Raw genomic sequence first — 20,556 nt, 5'->3', positions numbered from 1 at the left:
TATGTGTGACTTGTCCTCACCTCTCACCTCGTCCGCCCTCGGCTTCTTTTTATTTTTTTATTTATCCGGAAAAAGAAGAAAAAAACCCCGAAGCGCGTGACCACATTGAGGTCAACAACACGGATCATTGATGATGCAAATCCTTTGCTTTTGGTATTTCTATCATATTTTGACGTTGACGCTGTACCTTTAAGAAACAATTTGAATGCCGGACTTTTACTCGTTACAAATCATTTCTTCTAAATTAAAGAAATTAAATCCTGATTTTTACATATATGCTTTAATAGTAATAATACAATGTAATATAATTGTTATCCTATTAAAAATTACAATAATAATACATAATATTCAAAATATCACGGGCTTTACAGCTTTCAGTGGAATTCATAGATTGTGCAACGTGGTATGAAATCAATACACACTGGGATGTTTTTTTTGGGGACTGTCCAATTCCTTGGAGACAAGATAATTTCACAGAGAGACGGAAAAGTTAGGCGAGATATTTAAGTAAGTGTGTGTGTGTGTTCCAGTGCATTGCAGTGACTGACTCTATTAATGAGTTATAATACCACAAACCTATTCCTGTAACTTGATATCAATTTCACCTCCTGGAATATTGACATTGACAACATGTGCATTTTGGCCGATTCCCCTGCAGTCTCCCACGGCCGGCCGGGGTTAGGAAACACCGAGATATCGGCCCATGTGGTGTTTTTCCCACGATCGGAGCCGAGGCCGTGCGCAAACCTCACACGTGGATTCCGAATGTCTATATTTAACCCCTTCAGAGAGGTCAAGAGGTACACAGAGTCAAAATACAGGTTTAGCAAGGCGGTGAGAGATGCTAAACGACTGTACTCTGAGAAACTGCAACAGCAGCTCTCAGCAAACGACTCTGCTTCTGTCTGGAGAGGGCTCAGGCAGATCACCAACTACAAGCCCAAATCACCCCACTCCATGAACAATGTGCTTCTGGCAGACGAGCTCAATGAGTTCTACTGCCGCTTTGAAAGACAATGGAGCAGTCCTGAGACAATCCCCCACAGCCCCATCAACAAGCCACAGACCATCAGCCCACCCTCCCCCAGCCCATCAGGGGCTCACACCTCTGGAGCACCCTCCATCAACTCAGCGACGACCCTCGTCATCCTGGAGAGAGCGTCAACAGGCTGTTCAAAAGCAGAACCCCGCAAAGCAGCGGGCCCGGACTCCGTCTCCCCTCCACCCTGAAGCACTGTGCTGACCAGCTGTCTCCGTGTTCACCGACATCTTCAACACCTCCCTGGAGACATGCCACGTTCCAGCCTGCTTCAAGGCCTCCACCATCATCCCCGTCCCCAAAAAACCCAAGATCACAGGACTCAATGACTACAGGCCCGTCGCCCTGACCTCTGTGGTCATGAAGTCCTTTGAACGCTTGGTCCTGTCACACCTCAAGACCATCACCGACCCACTCCTGGACCCCTGCAGTCCGCCTAGAGAGCGACCAGGCCTGCATAGGACACAGTCAACATGGCCCTTCACTACATCCTCCAGCATCTGGACTCCCCAGGAACCTACGCCAGGATCCTGTTTGTGGACTTCAGCTCTGCTTTCAATACAATCATCCCGTCCCTGCTGCAGGACAAGCTCTCCCAGCTGCACGTGCCCGACTCCACCTGCAGGTGGATCACAGACTTCCTGACCGACAGGAAGCAGCACGTGAGGCTGGGGAAACACGTCTCAGGCTCCCGGACCACCAGCACAGGTTCCCCCAAGGCTGTGTTCTCTCCCTCTGCTGTTCTCCCTGTACACCAACAGCTGCACCTCCAGTCACCAGTCCGTCAAGCTCCTAAAGTTCGCGGATGACACCACCCTCATTGGGCTCATCTCTGGTGGGGACGAGACCGCCTACAGGTGGGAGACTGACCACCTGGTGACCTGGTGCAGCCAGAACAACCTGGAGCTCAACGCTCTAAAGACAGTGGAGATGGTTGTGGATTTCAGGAGGAATGCAGCCCCACCCGCCCTCTCATCCTGTGTGACTCCCCCGTCGACGCTGTGGAGTCCTTCCGCTTCCTGGGCTCCATCATCACCCAGGACCTCAAGTGGGAGCTGAACATCGGCTCCATCACCAAGAAGGCCCAGCAGAGGATGTTCTTCCTGAGGCAGCTGAGGAAATTCAACCTGCCAGGAGAATGATGGTACAATTCTACACGGCCATCGTTGAGTCCATCATCTGCTCCTCCATCACCGTCTGGCACCCTGCAGCCACAGCCAAAGACAAGTGCAGACTGCAGAGCATCATCCGCTCGGCCGAGAGGGTTATCGGCTGCAATCTGCCTTCCTCCAGGTCCTGTTCACTTCCAGGTCACTGAAGCGGGCCAGAAAGATTGTCGCTGACCCTCCCACCCTGGACACTCCTGTTCGAGTCCCTCCCTCGGGAGGAGGCTGCAGTCTATCATGACAAAGACCACCCGCCACACCAAAAGTTTTTCCGTCGGCAGTCGGGCTCATCAATGGAACCCGGACTGACTGACTGTCACCCCCAGGACTACCACCTCTTCTTCCACCTTCCTCTCTCCTCCTTCTTCCCGCTCCTTCCTCTTCCTCCTCCTCCCTCTTCCTCCCACTCCTCCTCCTTCTTCTTCCCTCCTCCACACACGTCACTTTAACATGCACTTTAACTTGAGGCCTCCTCCACACACATGCCACTTTATTTGCATGCACTTTAACTTAAACACACGCCACGCGTAACATACACTTTTAACTAAAACACACCACTTGAAGCACACACCCAAACACTTTCACATTACTTGTTGTCTTTCTGTCGTGTTGATTGTTGTTTGTTTGTCATGTCCAAATGTTGCACCTTCCACCAAAAAAAATTCCTCGTTTGTGTAAACATTCCTGGCAATAAAACTGTTTCTGATTCTGATAAAGTTCTTTATTTTCTGTAATGCAATTAAAAAAACAAAAATGTCATGCATTCTGGATTCATTACAAATCAACTGAAATATTGCAAGCCTTTTATTCTTTTAATATTGCTGATTATGGCTTACAGCTTAAGAAAACTCTAAAATCCTATCTCATAAAATTTTAATATTTCCTCAGACCAAGTAAAAAAAAAGATTTATAACAGCTGAGTGTTTGTCAAGGCTCAGGAAACCCTTGCAGGTGTTTCGAGTTAATTAGACAATTCAAGTGATTTGTTTAATACCCTACTAGTATACTTTTTCATGATATTCTAATATTTAGAGATAGGATATTTGAGTTTTCTTAAGCTGTAAGCCATAATCAGCAATATTAAAAGAATAAAAGGCTTGCAATATTTCAGTTGATTTGTAATGAATCCAGAATGCATGACATTTTTGGTTTTTTAATTGCATTACAGAAAATAAAGAACTTCATCACAATATTCTAATTTTCTGAGACAGTCCTGTATGTATATGTATATGTATATATATATTTCTATATATATATATGTATATATACATATATATATATATATGAATTAAAAACTCAAAAACAATGCAATGAAATGGAGACAGTACTGCATTCTGTGACGAGTGATTAGTGTTGTTGCCGAGCAACAACATGATCCTGCTGTAAATTAGAAGTTTAACTGTCACTCAAACTAGTGTATGGGCGCGGTGCTGCGGTTGACCTCTGACCCCTAGACGGTTCCAGTGGATGAAAGTCTGACGATGGCGTTAACCGCTGGCATCAGAGGATCCTAAATTTGATGTATAAAGTCATTTTCAATCAAAAAAAGAAGTGTCCCACTCAAGGTTGAATAATATCAAACTGGAGGAAATCCAGAGAAAACAGAGAACATTAATCGGATAAGATAAAGTGCAGCTTTATTTAATCAGCCTGGTATTTTCCCATTACTCTGTGACGTTTGTTTTTCACTCCCTCAGCACGACAGTTAGCGGCAGTGCACCACGCTGTCATGTTTTCCTCTGAGTAACTGCTTTATTGTTATTAAGGGGAATAAAATCAACGTAGTTATTAATGATCCATGCTACTTGGCTCTCTGTCTTAAGTGAATGTAAACATCTCGAGAGGCAAGAAAATGAAGTCAGGACTCAGATAATAAAATAATACAATTGAGAGATTTAAATAATTGTATTCAAGACTGTTGTTGAAGTGATGCACTTTCAGAAATGTAATAAACAAATCACATATATAACCACAGGAAACAATGCCTTTGTATGTGTATCATTCATTATCTTTCACTTTTAATTTATATTTTAATATAAAAATGGGTGTATTTGATTTATTTGACGTGTGTGTCGGGTAACAGGCAGCTGCAGTTGCTCAAGTCTGCCGCTAGGTTGCAGTGTTGAGTTGTGATTTAAAGTTCACCTTCTGAAGTCTTGTTTTTATCCCCCTCTCGAACACCACTTTTTCTATTGCAGATTATTCATCTATTCACCGGAATGGAAAAAAAAACCCCTTCTCCCAAAACTGATGGTCCAATCAGTGACGAGCTCAAAACAAGTCAATTACAGTTCCCCCTCAATTGATGGCCGCCCGCCACCGTAAAACACCTTTAAAGTGAAAACTGTGGCAGAGCATCATTAAAGATGACACTCTGAACGCAATAAACCACCGTGATTGATTTAAAGGGAGGGTATTTTTAAAAAAAAATTCTATTATTTATCGTTGTTTACATAGTCCAGAAGTTAATTTGACTGGACTTCATCTTTAATTGACTTGATGAGCGCTTTTTCGCTTGGAAAAGATCTCAGAGTTTAGTTCCCCAGACACAGATTTAGTCTAATCCTGGACTCCAAAGCATCCTCGGCCTCTGAAGGTGTGAGAGACCACAACAAAAAGCCATTGATCCTGGTCACTTTGATTGATTAGTGTGGTCAGGCTGTGAATTAACCACTTTGATTGTTAATTGCCTCGGGGCTCCCTGGTGTTATTGATCCCCGATGCGGATAGAGAAGATTATTGTTGTTGAGGTGAAATTGGAAAAGGAATCAGTTTTTTTTTTATTTGACAAAAGTTTGTTGTTCACATTAACCATGATGGTGTGTTTGGGGGTCCTGGGGCCTTCTTTAACGGCTTCTTACTTCAAGACTTTTCCGAATTTTTATGAGAGTTTTTCATAAACGTGAGCCGTCGTAACAAGTGATTTAGCTTAACTGGAAAAACACAATAAATGTGTTAAGCTCCATAACTCTGCGTTTTATTGGCAGTTTGTAAAACGCTGCACCGCCCTGACGAAGCCAAAAGTATTCCTGAATTAATCCTCAATAACTTAATGTCAAGTGCATTTATTTTAATTTGGCATGAAAAAGAAAGATATATAATATGTGTGCATGTAAGACACATACACAATCAAATGTGTCCTTATTTTATGTGAAAACTATAGTTTATTCAAACAGAAATGTCATTATATTGTCACCTTTATCAAAATGTGAACGCTCAGTTGATTCTAAAGTGACTTTAACACTTAAATGAAGTTTTTTTTTAAGCAAAAGGTTGAATAATCAACAGGAATAAATCTGCTTCCTTGTTGTTGTTATTTCTTTAGATTTTGTTTTTACTGGATCGGTGAAAAATAACCTGCGATTTGTTTTTATCGCACATGTTTGGGAGTTTTCTGAATATATTTGGTATTTGGCAACAAAAAAAAGAGAAAAAGAAAAGTGCACAGATGTGAGATTCCACAGACGTATTGAAGAGCATTATCTTGGCCTTCGAATAATCTTTTTTTCTCTGCAGTGCCGAGGTGGGAAGGAGGGAAGGAGGGAAGGAGGTGAGGCTGCATCACACTTACCTCTCTGATCCAAGGACGGATGGACAGACTCACGTCTCACCGCAGACAGACGGAGGAAAGACAGGAATTCAATCACACACTACAGAGCCCACCTCTCTCCCTCCCTCCCCCTCCCCCTCCTCCAAACCCATTTCCCAATATCTCCCCTCCACTCCTCCCCCACTGCCCCTTTATCATTTTCTCTCATTCTTTTTTCTTCTTCATCTTTTTAAGTCGCTTCATTTCAGATGCATTCATACATTTCCAATATCTTTATGTATGAGTCTGCCTCCCTCCCTCCCTCCTGCTCACCTCCCTGTGCCCCTTCCTCCCCTCTGCCCCCATTTTCCACCTCTCCCTCTTTCTTTCTCTTCATCCCATCCTCGCCTCTCTCCAAGTCTCCCTTCCGTATTTCTTCCTCCCTCTTTCCCTATCTTCTTCCCTCCTTCCTTCCCTCCATCCCATTACTGTAATCCATCACTCTTCCACCAGCAACCATGCAAACAGGCCTCCTGGTTACCATAGCAACCACCTCCGGCCCGGCAGTGCGCAGCCCGTCTCTGATTGGCTGGCAATGCCTAGGCAGTCTCAGTCTGTCTGGGAGATGTGGTAATTGGCTGGGAAGTCACACACACACACACACACACACACACACACACACACACACACACACACACACAGTACAGTATTCACACATTGACATACAGTATGCACAGCCTTGCACATGCACAAAAACACACATAAACACACTTATGCTTACTCTAGGCCTAAATAAATATACATACACATATTATATTGGGTATAGAGTGGAAAACACACACACACACACACATAGAGCATAAACAACCTCATATGAACAGGAGACTGGGGTCAGAGTAATGAAGCTCATAAGAAGACGGGGGCTCTAGGCTGTGTGTGCGTGTGCAGCTACTGTACAGCATGTGTGTGAAAGTGCACGCTTGGGTGTGTGCGTGTCTGAGTATGTGTGTGTGTGTGTGTGTGGCACTGGCGTCTGTGTGTGGGTTTCTGTATGCACAGGATGGCGGGGGGTTGGGGGTGTAGTGCAGGATTTTGGATAAGGTTGGAGCTGTGCCAAGGGATGGATGGAGGAATTGGTTTTTGCAGAGTGTATTGTTAAAAATACCTAAATTCCCCGAAGGAACCAAGTGTGCACTAGTTTTCTTTCTTTTCTTTCTATTTCTTTATGACTTCTTGAAGGAAGCAGGGAAATGGGAGGAAGGGAAAAAACAAAAAAACTGGAATTGTTGATCAGCTTGACTTCACCCTGCTGCTGTTGCTCAGCCAGGTCTGGCCAGCACAGCGGCGATGATGAATGTCTCATCTCCAGGAATACATCACAAATAGCAAAAGCCCGTATACCTGCCCTGAATAGCAAAGCGTGTTCTCCTCTGCAGTGTGTTGTTTTCCACAAAAACAATTGCGGACAACAGGGTTCTTTTGTGTGCCCCCCCCCCCCCCCCCCCCCAATTCACAGTTTTTTCAGGCCAGCCCGAAAAAGCAAAAACAATCCCGACCCTCTCTTTTTAATCTTTTGTCAATTCAAAGTCAATTTCTTCTTTTTTTTTTAGAGTGCGGTTGGGGTTTTCTAGGGTTTCTCTATAGTGAATGTGTTGGAATTGAAAATGCTAATCAGCTATTCGCAGTTGCTGACTTTGAACACACAGGCTTTGATAGATTTGTATCTCTACTGTGAAAAGAGGAAGAAGTGGTTGGTGCTTGAAGCCCACGAAGGTAAAAGTGCATGTAAGGTAAAAGAATATGTAAAAAATGTGTGTGGGCGAGGAAGTCGTCTCTACTTGGAACAAAAGGAGAAGTTAAAGAGACGAGAGCGCTAGTTGGCAACAATACAGAGACCCAGACGAGCAGACTGCTGTCCAAAACACACACACACATTCAGTGATGTACACACACCGCAGGGACACGCCCACACACAATGACAACACAAAGGTAGAGGTCATTTTTCAATCTCGTCTTTTTAATGGAATAAAAAATTAAAAAAACGAGCCGAGGGAAGAGAGAGAGAAAAATAAATGGGATAATTGATAAAGTCGGATGAATTCACAGAGAATGAGCGACAGCGGTGATGACAGCGACGCCGTCACAGTCCACGTTTCAAAGCATTTCTCAGGTACGAGGGAGGGAGAGAGAGAGAGGGGGGGGGGAATGGGGAGGGAGGGGGGGGGGGGTTAACAAATGTCCGTGAACATTTCATCTTCCTCTCGAGGTAAAAAAAATACAAATCAAAAACTCATCTTCATCCAGTGTTGTTCACAACAGACAATCACGTTGAAAAAATAAACAGTGCGTCCGACCTCACACACACACGCGCACACACACACACACACACACACAGACACACACACTTACAATTAGTTTCTTAATTTTTGAGAAATGAAGAAAGAAAAAAGAAAGCAAGATCACAAAACGACAATTTACAAGAGAGAGAGAGAGAGAGAGAGGGGGGGGAGAGAGGGGGAGAGAGAGAGAGAGAGAGAGAGAGAGCATAGCGTGGCCCAGAGTCTCAACCCCTCCAAATGGCCTAAAATGGTGGGGAGAGTTGGGTGTAATGGCGTCAACTTGAGGCCTGGAGGTTCCTGGTGCAGCTTTCTTAGACCCCCCCCGAACCCTCTTTATCATCATCATCATCATCATCATCACCACCAGCTTGCTTTGTTCGTCTTTACAAATAACCACACTGACGCCTACCCTTCCAAAACCCCAACATGGCTGCCCCGCCCTCCCCAGACACGACAATCAAAATGAGTTTGACTCCACCGAGCTTCTCCTATTCAGTGCCAGGAAAACTCCCAATGTAAAAAGGCTTTTCAGTCATCATCTTCATCACCTTCATCATCATCATCACCATCATCATAGTCGTCGCCGCCCATCTCATCGTCAATATCCATGTCGTCATCAAACAGGTTATCGGATGATGGAAATGAATTAGTTTTGATTGGAGACAACTGTTGTTGGCGAATATACTGCAGAATGAAACCGCGTTCTCCTTTACCCAAGTGCCTTGTGGGAAATGTGTACACTTAAGCACACTCAGCCCTCTGGCAGATCTTCGACCAATGCAAGAGGTCCCACTCAGAAGAAAATAATTAAAATAATAACTATTTTAACTATTTTGGTTCGGTTTGCTTTTCACTGACCTTCCAGTAATCCTAAGTGGTAACACACACACACACACACACACACACACATTTATATACAGCCGCGCACATACACGCAGAGGCATGAACACACTCGGGAAGCAAATGCAGCCACGCTGTGCAAAATGTGAAAAGACCCAGATTACAAAACCAAACAAAGTGACAAGGTTATCATAAAAAATAAAAAAAACAAGAGGAAAAAAAAACACGCAATACTGACGATATCAAAAGGTTGTCACTCGTGCGTCAGTGGAGTCTCGTTGAATCGACGGGTAGCACAGCATTCGCACCTAATGTCTTCTTTTGTATCAGATGGCAAACACAATTACAGTTTGGGTACATTCCCCGTCAGACACATGATGCAGCATTATAACAAAATATATATAATTTTAAAAAGACTAAATTTGACCATACTTTGATAAGTAGGCCGACACAAGAATATGAAATACTGTCTGAAATGGCAATGTGTTGCCCTGGATTCAACCCCCTATTTACAGCTATTGTCTCCGAACTTAAAGCTCACTCATCGTTGGATGGACGCCGTCTCTATGCCGTCAAATCATGTCGTAAAAACATCCTCCTGACCCACTTGCTCTTCAGCTATCTCGTAAAGTTGCCTTGCGAAGTCCAGTTCAACTGGTTGAGGATTACGTGATGGGAGTTATGGGTGAAAAGAAGTTTTTTTATTTCCCACCAGTTCAAGCTCACAGATATACACGCTGGCCGGCTGACTTGATTAATCCCATTATGTCCAACTCAACCTGAACATTTCAGCTTGGTCTTCAAATGCTAATTTACTCTCGCCTAATGGACGCTAACGCAAAGAGCAGAGTGGCAGATAGCCAGAGTGTTTTACAAAAAAATGCAGATAAATTGTTTACCTTTTGGCGAGAGAAACGGCATTAATGCTCATACTTGGCACATGAAGTTGACTTTTACACCACTTGGTTCCCTCGCCAAAAACCAAAAGATTATAAGTTATGATGTCATTAAAGCTAAAGCACCGGTACGTCGCTGGCGAGTGTCAACCTGAAGCAGAATGCTCGTGCGTCATTTCCAGTTAATGCTACGGCGTGGCTCGACTCAACCCAATTTATTCCCATGAGCAAAAAGTCGTGGTTCAAATCTGAACCTGGTACTTATTTTTTCTATATTTTTTGGGCTACATCTCGGTTGAGGTTCCAGTCAAAATTAGCCAATTAAAACTCGTGCGAAACATGACCGCACGTGTAGACGTTTCTGTGTCGCCGCGCGGTGGAAAGAGGCCTCTTCACGGTCACGCTACGACTGTTTGGATCTAAATGTGCAGTAGTGGAGAAGCGGATTAAGTTAAGGGAGCGGTGGAGTGTCTTTTAAAAGCCACCGTCAAGCAAAAAAGTGTCGCGTGTTTGATCCTAAAAGGCCCAAATCGCCAGTAACAAAAAGATTAGCCTCTTCGCTCACGTGAAATCAATTACCCGCGACATCATCAGTGTGTTGTAGGGATGTGTTGTTCTGACCGTTACTAGTACTATCATTTAAACTTCGTCATAGCTCTCGTCGCTGTCTGATAAAAATAAGGCTTCATCCAGGAGACGGTTAGCGTAGCGTAGCGTAAAGACTGGAAGCAGCTAGCTAGCTAGCAGCTAGCTTGTTTAACTTAGGGTGACCAGACGTCCTCTTTTTGAGACCTAGAAAATGCGTCCGGCAGGGATTCCAAAAACGTCCGGGATTTTGCTTCGTCGGATATTTGTGTTTCTCTGGGTCTTTCACAAACTAGTATTTACCCCTTACAAGTTTTGGAAATGGTATCTCCCTTACGTTCCACCTTCTTGCGCGAGCTCTGACGGTATAGAGAACAGTCATCGGTCGACCGATCTCAGGGTTGCCAGATACACGATAAATATCCTCCAAATGCGACCCTTTTGAGCCTTTGGTACGATGCTTCACCATCTCCAATCTGGTAACACTGAGCACCTTGCCGCCTCCACTAGTTGCATTGTTATTTGTGCGGCATGCTATACACTACCCCCCCCCCCCCCCCCCCCCCGTGACGAAGTCCCCTCTTTTTCACAAACTCAAATCTGGTCAGCCTAGTTTAATCGGTTAAAAGGGTAAAAGTGACGAGCTATTTCTTTTTTTTACGAGGGGTTACGAGTGAAATGGCCTGGCGCACGGCCCCTCGTAAAAAACATAATTTGTTTTAAAAAAACACTTTGAGTATCGCGCTAATTGCCCCAAAAGGTCAAACTCTCTCTTTGCCGCTCGCCGATCTGGACTCAGGACTTCACTTCAGCCTCGCGACTCGCAAAATAATGACTTTGAACAGGTTGATGTCGACTTTCCTTTCATTCCCCGTCACCTTCACGCCACTCAAATGCGGACAGCGCCCAGCGTGGAGCTGCGGCTACCGCGGTGCTCGGTTAAACTCAAGCACACACACACACACACACACACACACACACACACACACACACATAGAGGTTAAAACACACACAGTTTGGCCAAAATAGTTCATATCACAAACACGTTATTGCGAATTAAGTGTGCTTTCTTTTCCATTTCAATTAAAAGTCATTAAAAAAAACAATTCAAATAACGACGTGCGAATGAAAAAAAGAAAAAGTAAATAAAAAAAGGAATTATAAAAAAGACGTTTTTTTGTTTTTTTTAAGAAGGAGAAAAAGTTCTGTATTGTCCACACGTCAGATCCGACATTCTCAACACACGGGTAAAACACGCCGGAGCACCAGCGGCGTTTCAGTCTCACGGTCATTGTTTCGTAGGTCAGGTGAAGGATTTGTGAGCGATGCTATAAGCCTAAATTGTCATTTTTATTCATAAATACACTGTTTGATCGGCTGATTGGAGAACGATCCGTCTCTCCTCCCGTCCCGAGGATCACATCCCGACACGACGACGGAAAAACGTCGCCATCGATCCCGAGGATGCGCCGTTCGTTTTTTGTGGCCGCCCCATGCAGGGAGAAAAAAAAAAAGGGAGGCGGTGAAGTCCAAGATGGTCTGAGTTCCTATCGGCCAGATCCTCGTTGTTGCATCTCAGCGGAGGAGGAGGGAGGGAGGGGGGGATGGAGAGTGTGTGGATAGAGAACCAGTCGGAATTCTGTACAATTCCCCCCCCCCCTCCCTTTGTCTGCAGACAAACGGCGGAGCGGAGTTCAACGCCTCGGCTCCGAGCGGCGGGAGAGGACGGAGGGAGTCGATGAACTTTTGGTTCGGTGTGTGTTCCACAGTTGGCGATCACTGGAAACCTTCTGCTCCGCGGCGGTCCGGGGTCTTCCAAGCCCCGTCCTCAGCCTGACACCTATCCGTCCTATTAATTCTCCCTCACTACTTGACTTGAGTTGCAGCTGAAGATCATTAGGGCTCTTCCGAGGGCCCTTAAGAGGGTTCTTGTGGAGCGGTGTTTCTCTGAAGTGCTCTTGGCAGGCTGGAGTGTGTGCGTGTGTGTGTGTGTGTGTGTGTGTGTGTCTCGCTGGCAAACTTATTGCCAGCTGATGGATTCCTGCTCAGGAAAAGGGTGGAGGTTGTGGCCAGGGGGGTTCAGGTCAAGCATCGGCACGAGAAAAAAAAAGGACGGAGGTCGGTTCTGCGGCTTGTAGAGAGAACATCGAAGGGCAGGGGGGGCGTGTGCGGCGCCGTGTGCGCTCGGTCGTGTCGGACGTCACCGGGAACGGATCGCGGAGGAAGTGGCGGCGACGAATAGATCAGAGGAGGAGGAGGAGGAGGAGGAGGAGGGGTGTGTGGGGGGCGAAGAGGTGGCTTTTGGGAGAGAGGGATGAAGGGGGCCGAGAGGATGAGGCGCAGTTCCGCGGATTAAGTGAGGGTGATGTAGGCCGAGGCCTTCTCCTTCAAGTGTCTGAGACACAGATGACAGCTCCAGCTCCCTGTACACACACACACACACACACACACAGGAAGTCAAATCACCGGCATTGTGAGGCCTTGTGGATTAATCCCTCATTTCAGACAGAGCGTTAAGTAATTCTGTAAATGAAAGCCGCGTGTTAAACACCGCATGCTGGGCCCGCCGTGCATCGCGGCTGCAGGGGATTTGACGACTAGTCTGGTCTGGATTTGTGACATTAATTAAACATCAGAAAAAGCAGCCGTGTGCACGCCGGCCCTCGCTGTTACGTATACAAACATACCCCCCCCCCCCCCGAGTGAAAGCTCCTCTTGAGAGTAAAACCGTAAAAAAGAAGAAGACGACTGCCGAATAAAAAAAAACATGTTTCCAGTGAATCTAAAGCGCCTGTGTGTGTGTGTGTGTGTGTGTGTGTGTGTGTGTGTGTGTGTGTGTGTGTGTGTGTGGGCGGAGCGTGACACTGTTACCGAGTGTTGAACACAAAGTGCCACCGCCGCTGTATGTTCAGCCGAGTGACACTTTCGCCATGGAAACAGATTATCTTTTCTCCACGACTCATTTCCATGACAACAACGCCCGTCAAACATCCCGAGGCGGCCATCTTGAAAAATAAAAAGAAGGGGGGTTATAATTCGAGCAGACGTGCACCTGCTCGGCTTCTGGACCGCTAAGCTTGGGGAAAAAGACGCCGATCCACGACGAGTCGTTTCCTCGTGATACCTCCAACGCTTAGAAGTCGTTTTAGACCGTTTCCACGGCCCTCGCCGTGGTTGTCCGTGCACAGATAGACCCCTAGCGGTGCTCAAGCTCCTCCCCTTTTGCCCCGGATGAGAAAAGTGGCCCTTTCTGCTGGAGCCTAATTACCTTCGCATTGAAAATGCGGAAGGTAATGTTTTGATCGCCGTGTATTTATTTATTTATTTATATATTTATATATTTATATATTTATATATTTATTTATTTATTTGTATGCGTGTTATTCGCATAACAAAAAAAGTTTTAAACCGAATCGCATGAAATTTGGTGGGATGGTTGGTTATTATCCGGGGACCATTTGATTAGATTTTGGGATCGATCGAGTCAAAGGTCAAGGTCAAGGTCATGAAAAGGTCAAAATCTTCTTGAATCGCATGAAATTTGGTGGGATGATTGGTTATTATCCGGGGACCATTTGATTAGATTTTGGGATCAATCGGGTCAAAGGTCAAGGTCAAGGTCATGGATAGGTCAAAATCTTCTTTTTACCATAGCGCGGTAAATTTGTATCCAATTGGCATGCAACTAATGCCAACATGTTCAGAATTCAATGCCCAATCTTGTGATATGCGAAGGTATGTGCTCTACCGACGGCCCATTCTAGTTCTTTTTTCATTAATAAGTATTTAAGAATAAAAAATGACTCTCTCTGTCATCAATTCCCCCCAAATGTGTTTTGATATCTGACTTGGCATTTTATTTTAATTTCGCCCCCCCCCCACGCGCGTTTATTATATGGCATTTTTTGCTCCTAAATCATTTTATAAATGAAAACAAATTGTAATTGTCAATAGAAAACATGTCCTCTTGTTCAGCTCTCATGTCTTCTCACGACACGATGTGTTGCAGGTGTTGCGTAGCAACCACTTACTTGCTAACTTTAAGTCACAGTGATCAATGGATGAATCATTTTGGCGATGGGGCCCTTTTTCCGGGGGTTTGAGCACCTGCCCCCCCGACACGTGCACGTGCCTGCTGTCCGGCCTCCTTCTCTCTACTCTACTCTCATCCGGGTTTCCCATTCCACAGGTTTAGAAGTCCTCGACATGACGGGCGTCTCTCTCGGTGTCCGTATACGTACCCTCCGGTGGCTCAGACATGGGGGGGCTCAGACAGTACATGTGGTAGCCTCGGTCACAGTCGTCACAGAACAACAGCTGGTCCTGGAACAGAGGAGAGCGTGCACACGGGCAGATGTTACGACGTGGGATTAGAAAGGAGCATCAAGTTAATGTGTGGAGTACTTGAAATATACGAATAAATGAAAGGGTTGAGATGTACTTTGACATTTTTTTTTCATTGAGAACACTTAAACTATGTTGATTTTTATTTCGGGCAAATTCTCTCCACATAAAGATGTCTTTACTCTCTTAAAAAATAATAACCTGCACTGTGACTTTATGGTCTGCACTGCAGTTTGTGTGAATATAAACATCTGCTTCTTCTTCAGGAATAAAAGGAAAGAATAGCTTGACATATATGTATGTTTTACATTTTTTGGCGGTGGCGGTGGTGGTGGGGGGGGGGGGGGTTCTTCCCTGTGGTGTTTAAAATGTAATGTAATCCAATGAATATAAATTCGCTCCTGGGTCAATGTTCAAAAAGTGGATTAAAGGATGAATAAATTAAATTTGCTCGATCCTAAAAAAAAAAATGCAAAAAATCGAAAGTTTTTTAGGTTTTTCCCAGTATTATGTGTGTGTGTGTGTGTGTGTGTTCGGAGTTCACATGTATGTACAAAGTGAGAACCTACGTCGTTCTCAGAGGTGCCACACAGACTGCAGGACTTGCACTCGATGCACTGCCAGCGATAAGTCCTCACCGCAGCAGTCATGTTCACTGTGAACTGCAGACAGGACGGATGGCCTGAGTGCACACACACACACACACACACACACACACACACACACACACACACACACACACACACACACACACACACACACACACACACACACACACACACACACACACACACAGCACACGCCCACACAACGTTGTTTTTTTCCACCATCTCTTTCTGCATTTTCAGGACAGTCATCCATCACCTACCTCTTCCATCTATCCGTCAGTTTGTTGTCACACATGTGATTTATCTCTATTTAACGGGAGGAAACAGAGGCGTTGTATACAGATGTGAACATATCTGAAATATGTTCATTTTCAGATAGAACGAAGATATTTTGGACAGCATTTTTTTTCTTTTCCTGTATGTCTTTTATCTTACTTTTGATTTAATCTCGAAAACTTCAAACCAAATCAATAAAAGTGGAGACCAATTCCAGATGTTACATGAAAACCACTGTTCCTTTCCATTGAAGGCCACTTTTGTGCCACTTAAAAATGTATTCTCTCTCTCTCCTTAACCCATGGTTATTTTAATATTTCCTGGTACACGCTCCTTATGCAATATAAACATCGTTACGTCATCCTTGAGCTTCATTTTGTCTCCTTTCTGTGCGTGTTCATAAAGAAGAGGACCATACCAATGCTTAGCATGCCGCAGCCCCATTCACTACAAGCCACGTAAATCCTTTTCAGTTCTGCTTTTTTATTTTTCAAGATGGAGAAAAAAATAATAAAAAATACAGTACATGCAATCAAGTAAATGAGTTTCACAAACGTCTTCACCATATACACTGCAATCTCCCGGCGTGTATACAAATATACAAGCACATCCCACACACCAAAAACAAAAGGGGGGAAAATAATAACACAACCATATTTGAGAAAAAATTAATCATTCTTGACATTACATTACATTACATGTCATTTAGCAGACGCTTTTATCCAAAGCGACTTACAATAAGTGCATTTCAACCTAGAGTACAAACTAAGAACAACAAGAATACAGGAAGTAACATTTCCTCAACATAGTCGAACTACAAAAGTACCATAAGTAAGTGCTATCTAAGTGCCACTGAAGTGCTAATCTGTGTTTTAATCCAGATATAGTCGGAAAAGGTGTGTTTTCAGTCTCCGACGGAAGATGTAGAGACTTTCTGCTGTCCTGATGTCAGTGGGGAGCTCGTTCCACCACTGAGGAGCCAGGACAGCAAACAGTCTGGATTTCGAGTGATTAGCTCGAGGTGCAGTAGTCACAAGTCGATTGGCTGTTGCCGAGCGGAGCGAACGTGCCGGGGTGTACGGTGTGACCATATCCCGGATGTAGACGGGGCCCGATCCGTCTAGAGCACGGTACGCCAGGACCAGTGTTTTGAAGCGGATGCGAGCAGCCACCGTAACCAGTGGAAGAGCGGAGGAGCGGAGTGGTGTGGGTGAATTTCGGGAGGCTGAAGACCAGTCGAGCTGCTGCATTCTGGATGAGCTGCAGAGGTCGGATGGCCTTAGCAGGTAGACCAGCCAGGAGGGAGTTGCAGTAGTCAAGGCGTGAAATGACCAGAGCCTGGATCAGAACCTGCGCCGCCTTCTGAGTAAGAAGAGGACGTATTCTCCTGATGTTGTGCAGCATGTACCTACAGGAGCGCGTCGTCGCAGCGATGTTGGCCGTCAGGGAGAGTTGACTGTCGAGTGTCACCCCGAGGTTCCTGGCAGTCAGGGTAGGGGCCAACACAGAGCTGTTGAAGGTGATAGTCAGGTCGTGGGTGGGGGAGCCTTTCCCTGGAAGGAATAGTAGCTCAGTCTTGTCAGGGTTGATCTTCAGGTGGTGAGCAGACATCCACTGAGAGATGTCAGTCAGACAGGCAGAGATTCGCGCCGCCACCTGTGTTTCGGACGGTGGAAACGAGAAGATCAGTTGGGTGTCATCGGCATAGCTATGGTAGGAGAAGCCATGCGAACGAATGACAGAGCCGAGAGAATTTGTGTACAGAGAGAAGAGGAGGGGACCCAGGACGGAGCCTTGAGGAACCCCAGTAGTGAGAGGACAAGGATCAGACACAGATCCTCTCCAAGTTACCCGGTAGGTGCGGTCTTTAAGGTAGGAAGAGAAAAGAGCGAGTGCAGTGCCTGAGATCCCCAGGTCCTGAAGAGAAGAGATCAGGATCTGGTGGTTCACGGTGTCAAATGCTGCAGAAAGGTCGAGAAGGATAAGGACAGAGGAGAGAGGCTGCTCTAGCAGTGTGAAGCTGCTCAGAGACAGCAAGGAGGGCCGTCTCTGTCGAGTGGCCGGCCTTGAATCCAGACTGGTGAGGGTCAAGAAGGTTGTTACTGTGGAGATAGGAGGACACTTGGCTCAAGATAGCTCGCTCCAGAGTTTTGGAGAGAAAAGGAAGAAGAGAGACCGGTCTGTAGTTGCTGACTTCAGACGGGTCGAGAGTGGGTTTCTTCAGGAGAGGGTTGACTCTCGCTTCCTTCAGAGAGTTAGGGAAACAGCCAGTTGAGAGGGAGCTGTTAATAAGATGGGTGAGGAAGGTCAGAAGGTCAGGAGCAATAGCCTGGAGAATGGGAGACGGACGGGGTCAAGGCGCAGGTGGTCGGTCGGGCGGAGGTCACCAAGCTAAGAACTTGATTGGGAGACAAGGGGTGAAAGAGGAAAGAGAGGGATGAAGAAGTTAGTGTTGGTGAGGTGATAGAAGATGGATTTGTAAAGGAGGAGCGTATGTCGTCTATCTTGTTTGTAAAGTAGTCGACAAAGTGGCTCGGCAAAAGGGTGGAAGGAGGAGGGGACAGGGGGATCAAGGAGGTTGGAAAAGATAGAGAAGAGTTTTTTGGGGTTAGAGAAGGAAGACTGAATTTTGGTCAGGTAGAACGAGCTTTTGGCTGCAGAGATAGATGAAGAGAAGGAGGAGAGGAGAGATTGATAGAAGAGCAAGTCTTCCGCTTGATTCGATTTGCGCCATTTTCTTTCCGTCGCTCGCAGGGTGGCTCTCTCGGCGCACCGAGTCCGACAACCACGGAGCCGGAGAGGATTTCCGAACCGGTCGTGTCTTAAAAGGACAAAGAGAATCAAGAGATGAAGACAGGGAAGAGAGGAGAGTGTCTGTGGCAGAGTTAGGATGCATGAGTGAGAAGCAGTCTGTTGAGGGAAGAGCAGATAGGACAGAGGAGGCCAGAGAGGAGGGACAGAGGGTGCGAATGTTGCGGCGTACAGGTGCAGAGTCTGTAGATATGGGTGGGTTGTCAGTACCATAGAGCGAGAGAGAGTAAGAGATGAAGAAGTGGTCAGAGACATGGAGAGGAGTCACAGTGAGGTTAGAGGTAGAGCAGTTTCTTGTGAAAATGTAGTCAAGGTGGTTGCCGGCTTTGTGAGTGGGAGGGGAGAGACTGAGTGAGAGGTCAAAGGAAGACAGTAAGAGTAAGAGATCACATGACTTCTCTGTCTGGATGTTAAAGTCACCCAGAAGGATGAGCGGGGGGCCGTGTTCCGCGAAGTTCGATAGGAGGACGTCTAGCTTGTCCAAGAAATCTCCCAAAGAACCAGGGGGACGGTAGAGAACAACAATGTGAAGTTGAACCGGATGAGTAACGGTCACCGCATGAAACTCAAAAGTCAGTGGGATAAAGAGTGGAAGCGGGTAGGGACAGAAACACCATGTGGGTGAGATGAGTAAACCTGTACCTCCACCCCGACCAGAGGGTCTGGGTGTGTGGCTAAAGGAGAAGGCAGAGGAGAGAGCAGCCGGGGTAGACGTGTTGTCTGCTGTGATCCAGGTCTCAGTGAGAGCCAGGAAGTCAAGCGACTGCTCCAAGGCAAAGCCAGAGATGAAGTCGGCCTTGCGGTTGGCTGACTGACAGTTCCAGAGGCCTCCTGTGACAAGGTGCTGGGTGTGAGTAGAACGGGTAGGAAGGATAACAGAGGAGGGGTTCCGGTACATGAATGAGCGAGTCCTATAGTAACTACGAGTAGAGATACGCACAGGTATGGAAAAGACACACATATTCAAAAAATGGGGAAATACTCAGCCACCCCCAAAGACTCCAACGGAAGACTCCTATGTCTTTGTCCTCCGAGTCTTGACTCCAACGGAAGACTCCTATGTCTTTGTCCTCCGAGTCTTGACTCCAACGGAAGACTCCTATGTCTTTGTCCTCCGAGTCTTCGTCACGCTGACGCTACAGCTGACGCGAAAAACCCCACCCGGTTATGAGCCCAAGTTAGTGCCAATTACCTCCAGCCGCGTTGACACCGCCCCTTGGCTTTTGGTATTCAAATGACACTCAATAGAAACCAGGTGACGATCGCTCGTCCAATCAGTGAAGATTCAGGTGTCGGAACACAGGACACACCTCTCTACCAAAACAACTCCTTAAAACAGGACAGACTAACAATCTAGCAGCTTTAAACAACAAATACAATAGTAACTTTAGCAGATAAAACTAGTTTTAAGAAGATACTTAGCAGGATCCAAGTAGTCAGTAGTCTCGCCTCACAGGTAGAAAAAAATGACCTCTGCTCTGATGAGATTCACCCTTCACAAGAAGAAATAGACAATGATTGATATGACAATTGTAAAGGAGGTCGTTTCACAGGAAGCCAGGATCGAAAGGAATGCAGCAGACAACATTCAGATTGGGTGTGTTTTTTCCCCTCCTTTTTTGGGGGGGTGGGGGAGGGGTCAGACAAGAAGGTCACACCAAGATTACATTTAATTGTATCCATTCATATTTTAATGCGATTTCTTTGTTTGAGAACACTGCGATCGATAACGACCACTTCAGATGAAAATAAGTGCCGTGGTGTTTTATGCACTGCAGAGCGGTCGGCGTCACACGTATTGCATATATCTGGAGTAGCATGCACTTTAGTAAAATCATCTTTTCTTTTCTTTTTTATATTCTAAAAAACGTTATAAAATGCTTAATCCTGTCTCCGACTGTCTTTATCGTGTTCTCCCTTATTGTAAATGGATTATACTGTATTTAAAGAATAGCACTTTATTTTCAGGTGTTGATGCTTTTTAAAATAATTATTTATTCCTGGCACTTCTACACGTCTAAAGCAGAAAAAAAGAAAATCTTCGCACATTTTACATTATCGCCACTGTTTTCCCAAAAGCATGTCACATTGTTTACGAGGTTTTTGTGTTTTCTACCTTTCAG

General features: G+C 45.6%; 1 protein-coding gene across 1 annotated transcript in view; it reads right to left on the bottom strand.

Moving 5' to 3' along the window:
* Nucleotides 1-10,993: 10,993 nt before the first annotated feature.
* Nucleotides 10,994-20,556, bottom strand: part of dpf1 (double PHD fingers 1) — a 47,935-nt gene continuing 38,372 nt past the window's right edge. Inside the window, exons 10-12 of the mRNA XM_056441845.1 lie at nucleotides 15,308-15,420; nucleotides 14,636-14,717; nucleotides 10,994-12,817 (exon numbers count right to left, since the gene is read on the bottom strand). Of these exons, the coding sequence (XP_056297820.1) occupies nucleotides 12,747-12,817; nucleotides 14,636-14,717; nucleotides 15,308-15,420 (266 nt within the window). The 3' untranslated portion in view covers nucleotides 10,994-12,746. The remainder of the gene's footprint in view (nucleotides 12,818-14,635; nucleotides 14,718-15,307; nucleotides 15,421-20,556) is intronic.

This window comes from Pseudoliparis swirei, chromosome 20, assembly GCF_029220125.1.
Source record: "Pseudoliparis swirei isolate HS2019 ecotype Mariana Trench chromosome 20, NWPU_hadal_v1, whole genome shotgun sequence".
In the NCBI taxonomy this organism is placed as follows: Eukaryota; Metazoa; Chordata; class Actinopteri; order Perciformes; family Liparidae; genus Pseudoliparis; species Pseudoliparis swirei.
The sequence above is the reverse complement of the archived record's forward strand: the minus strand, read 5'-3'. Positions and strand labels throughout refer to the sequence as shown.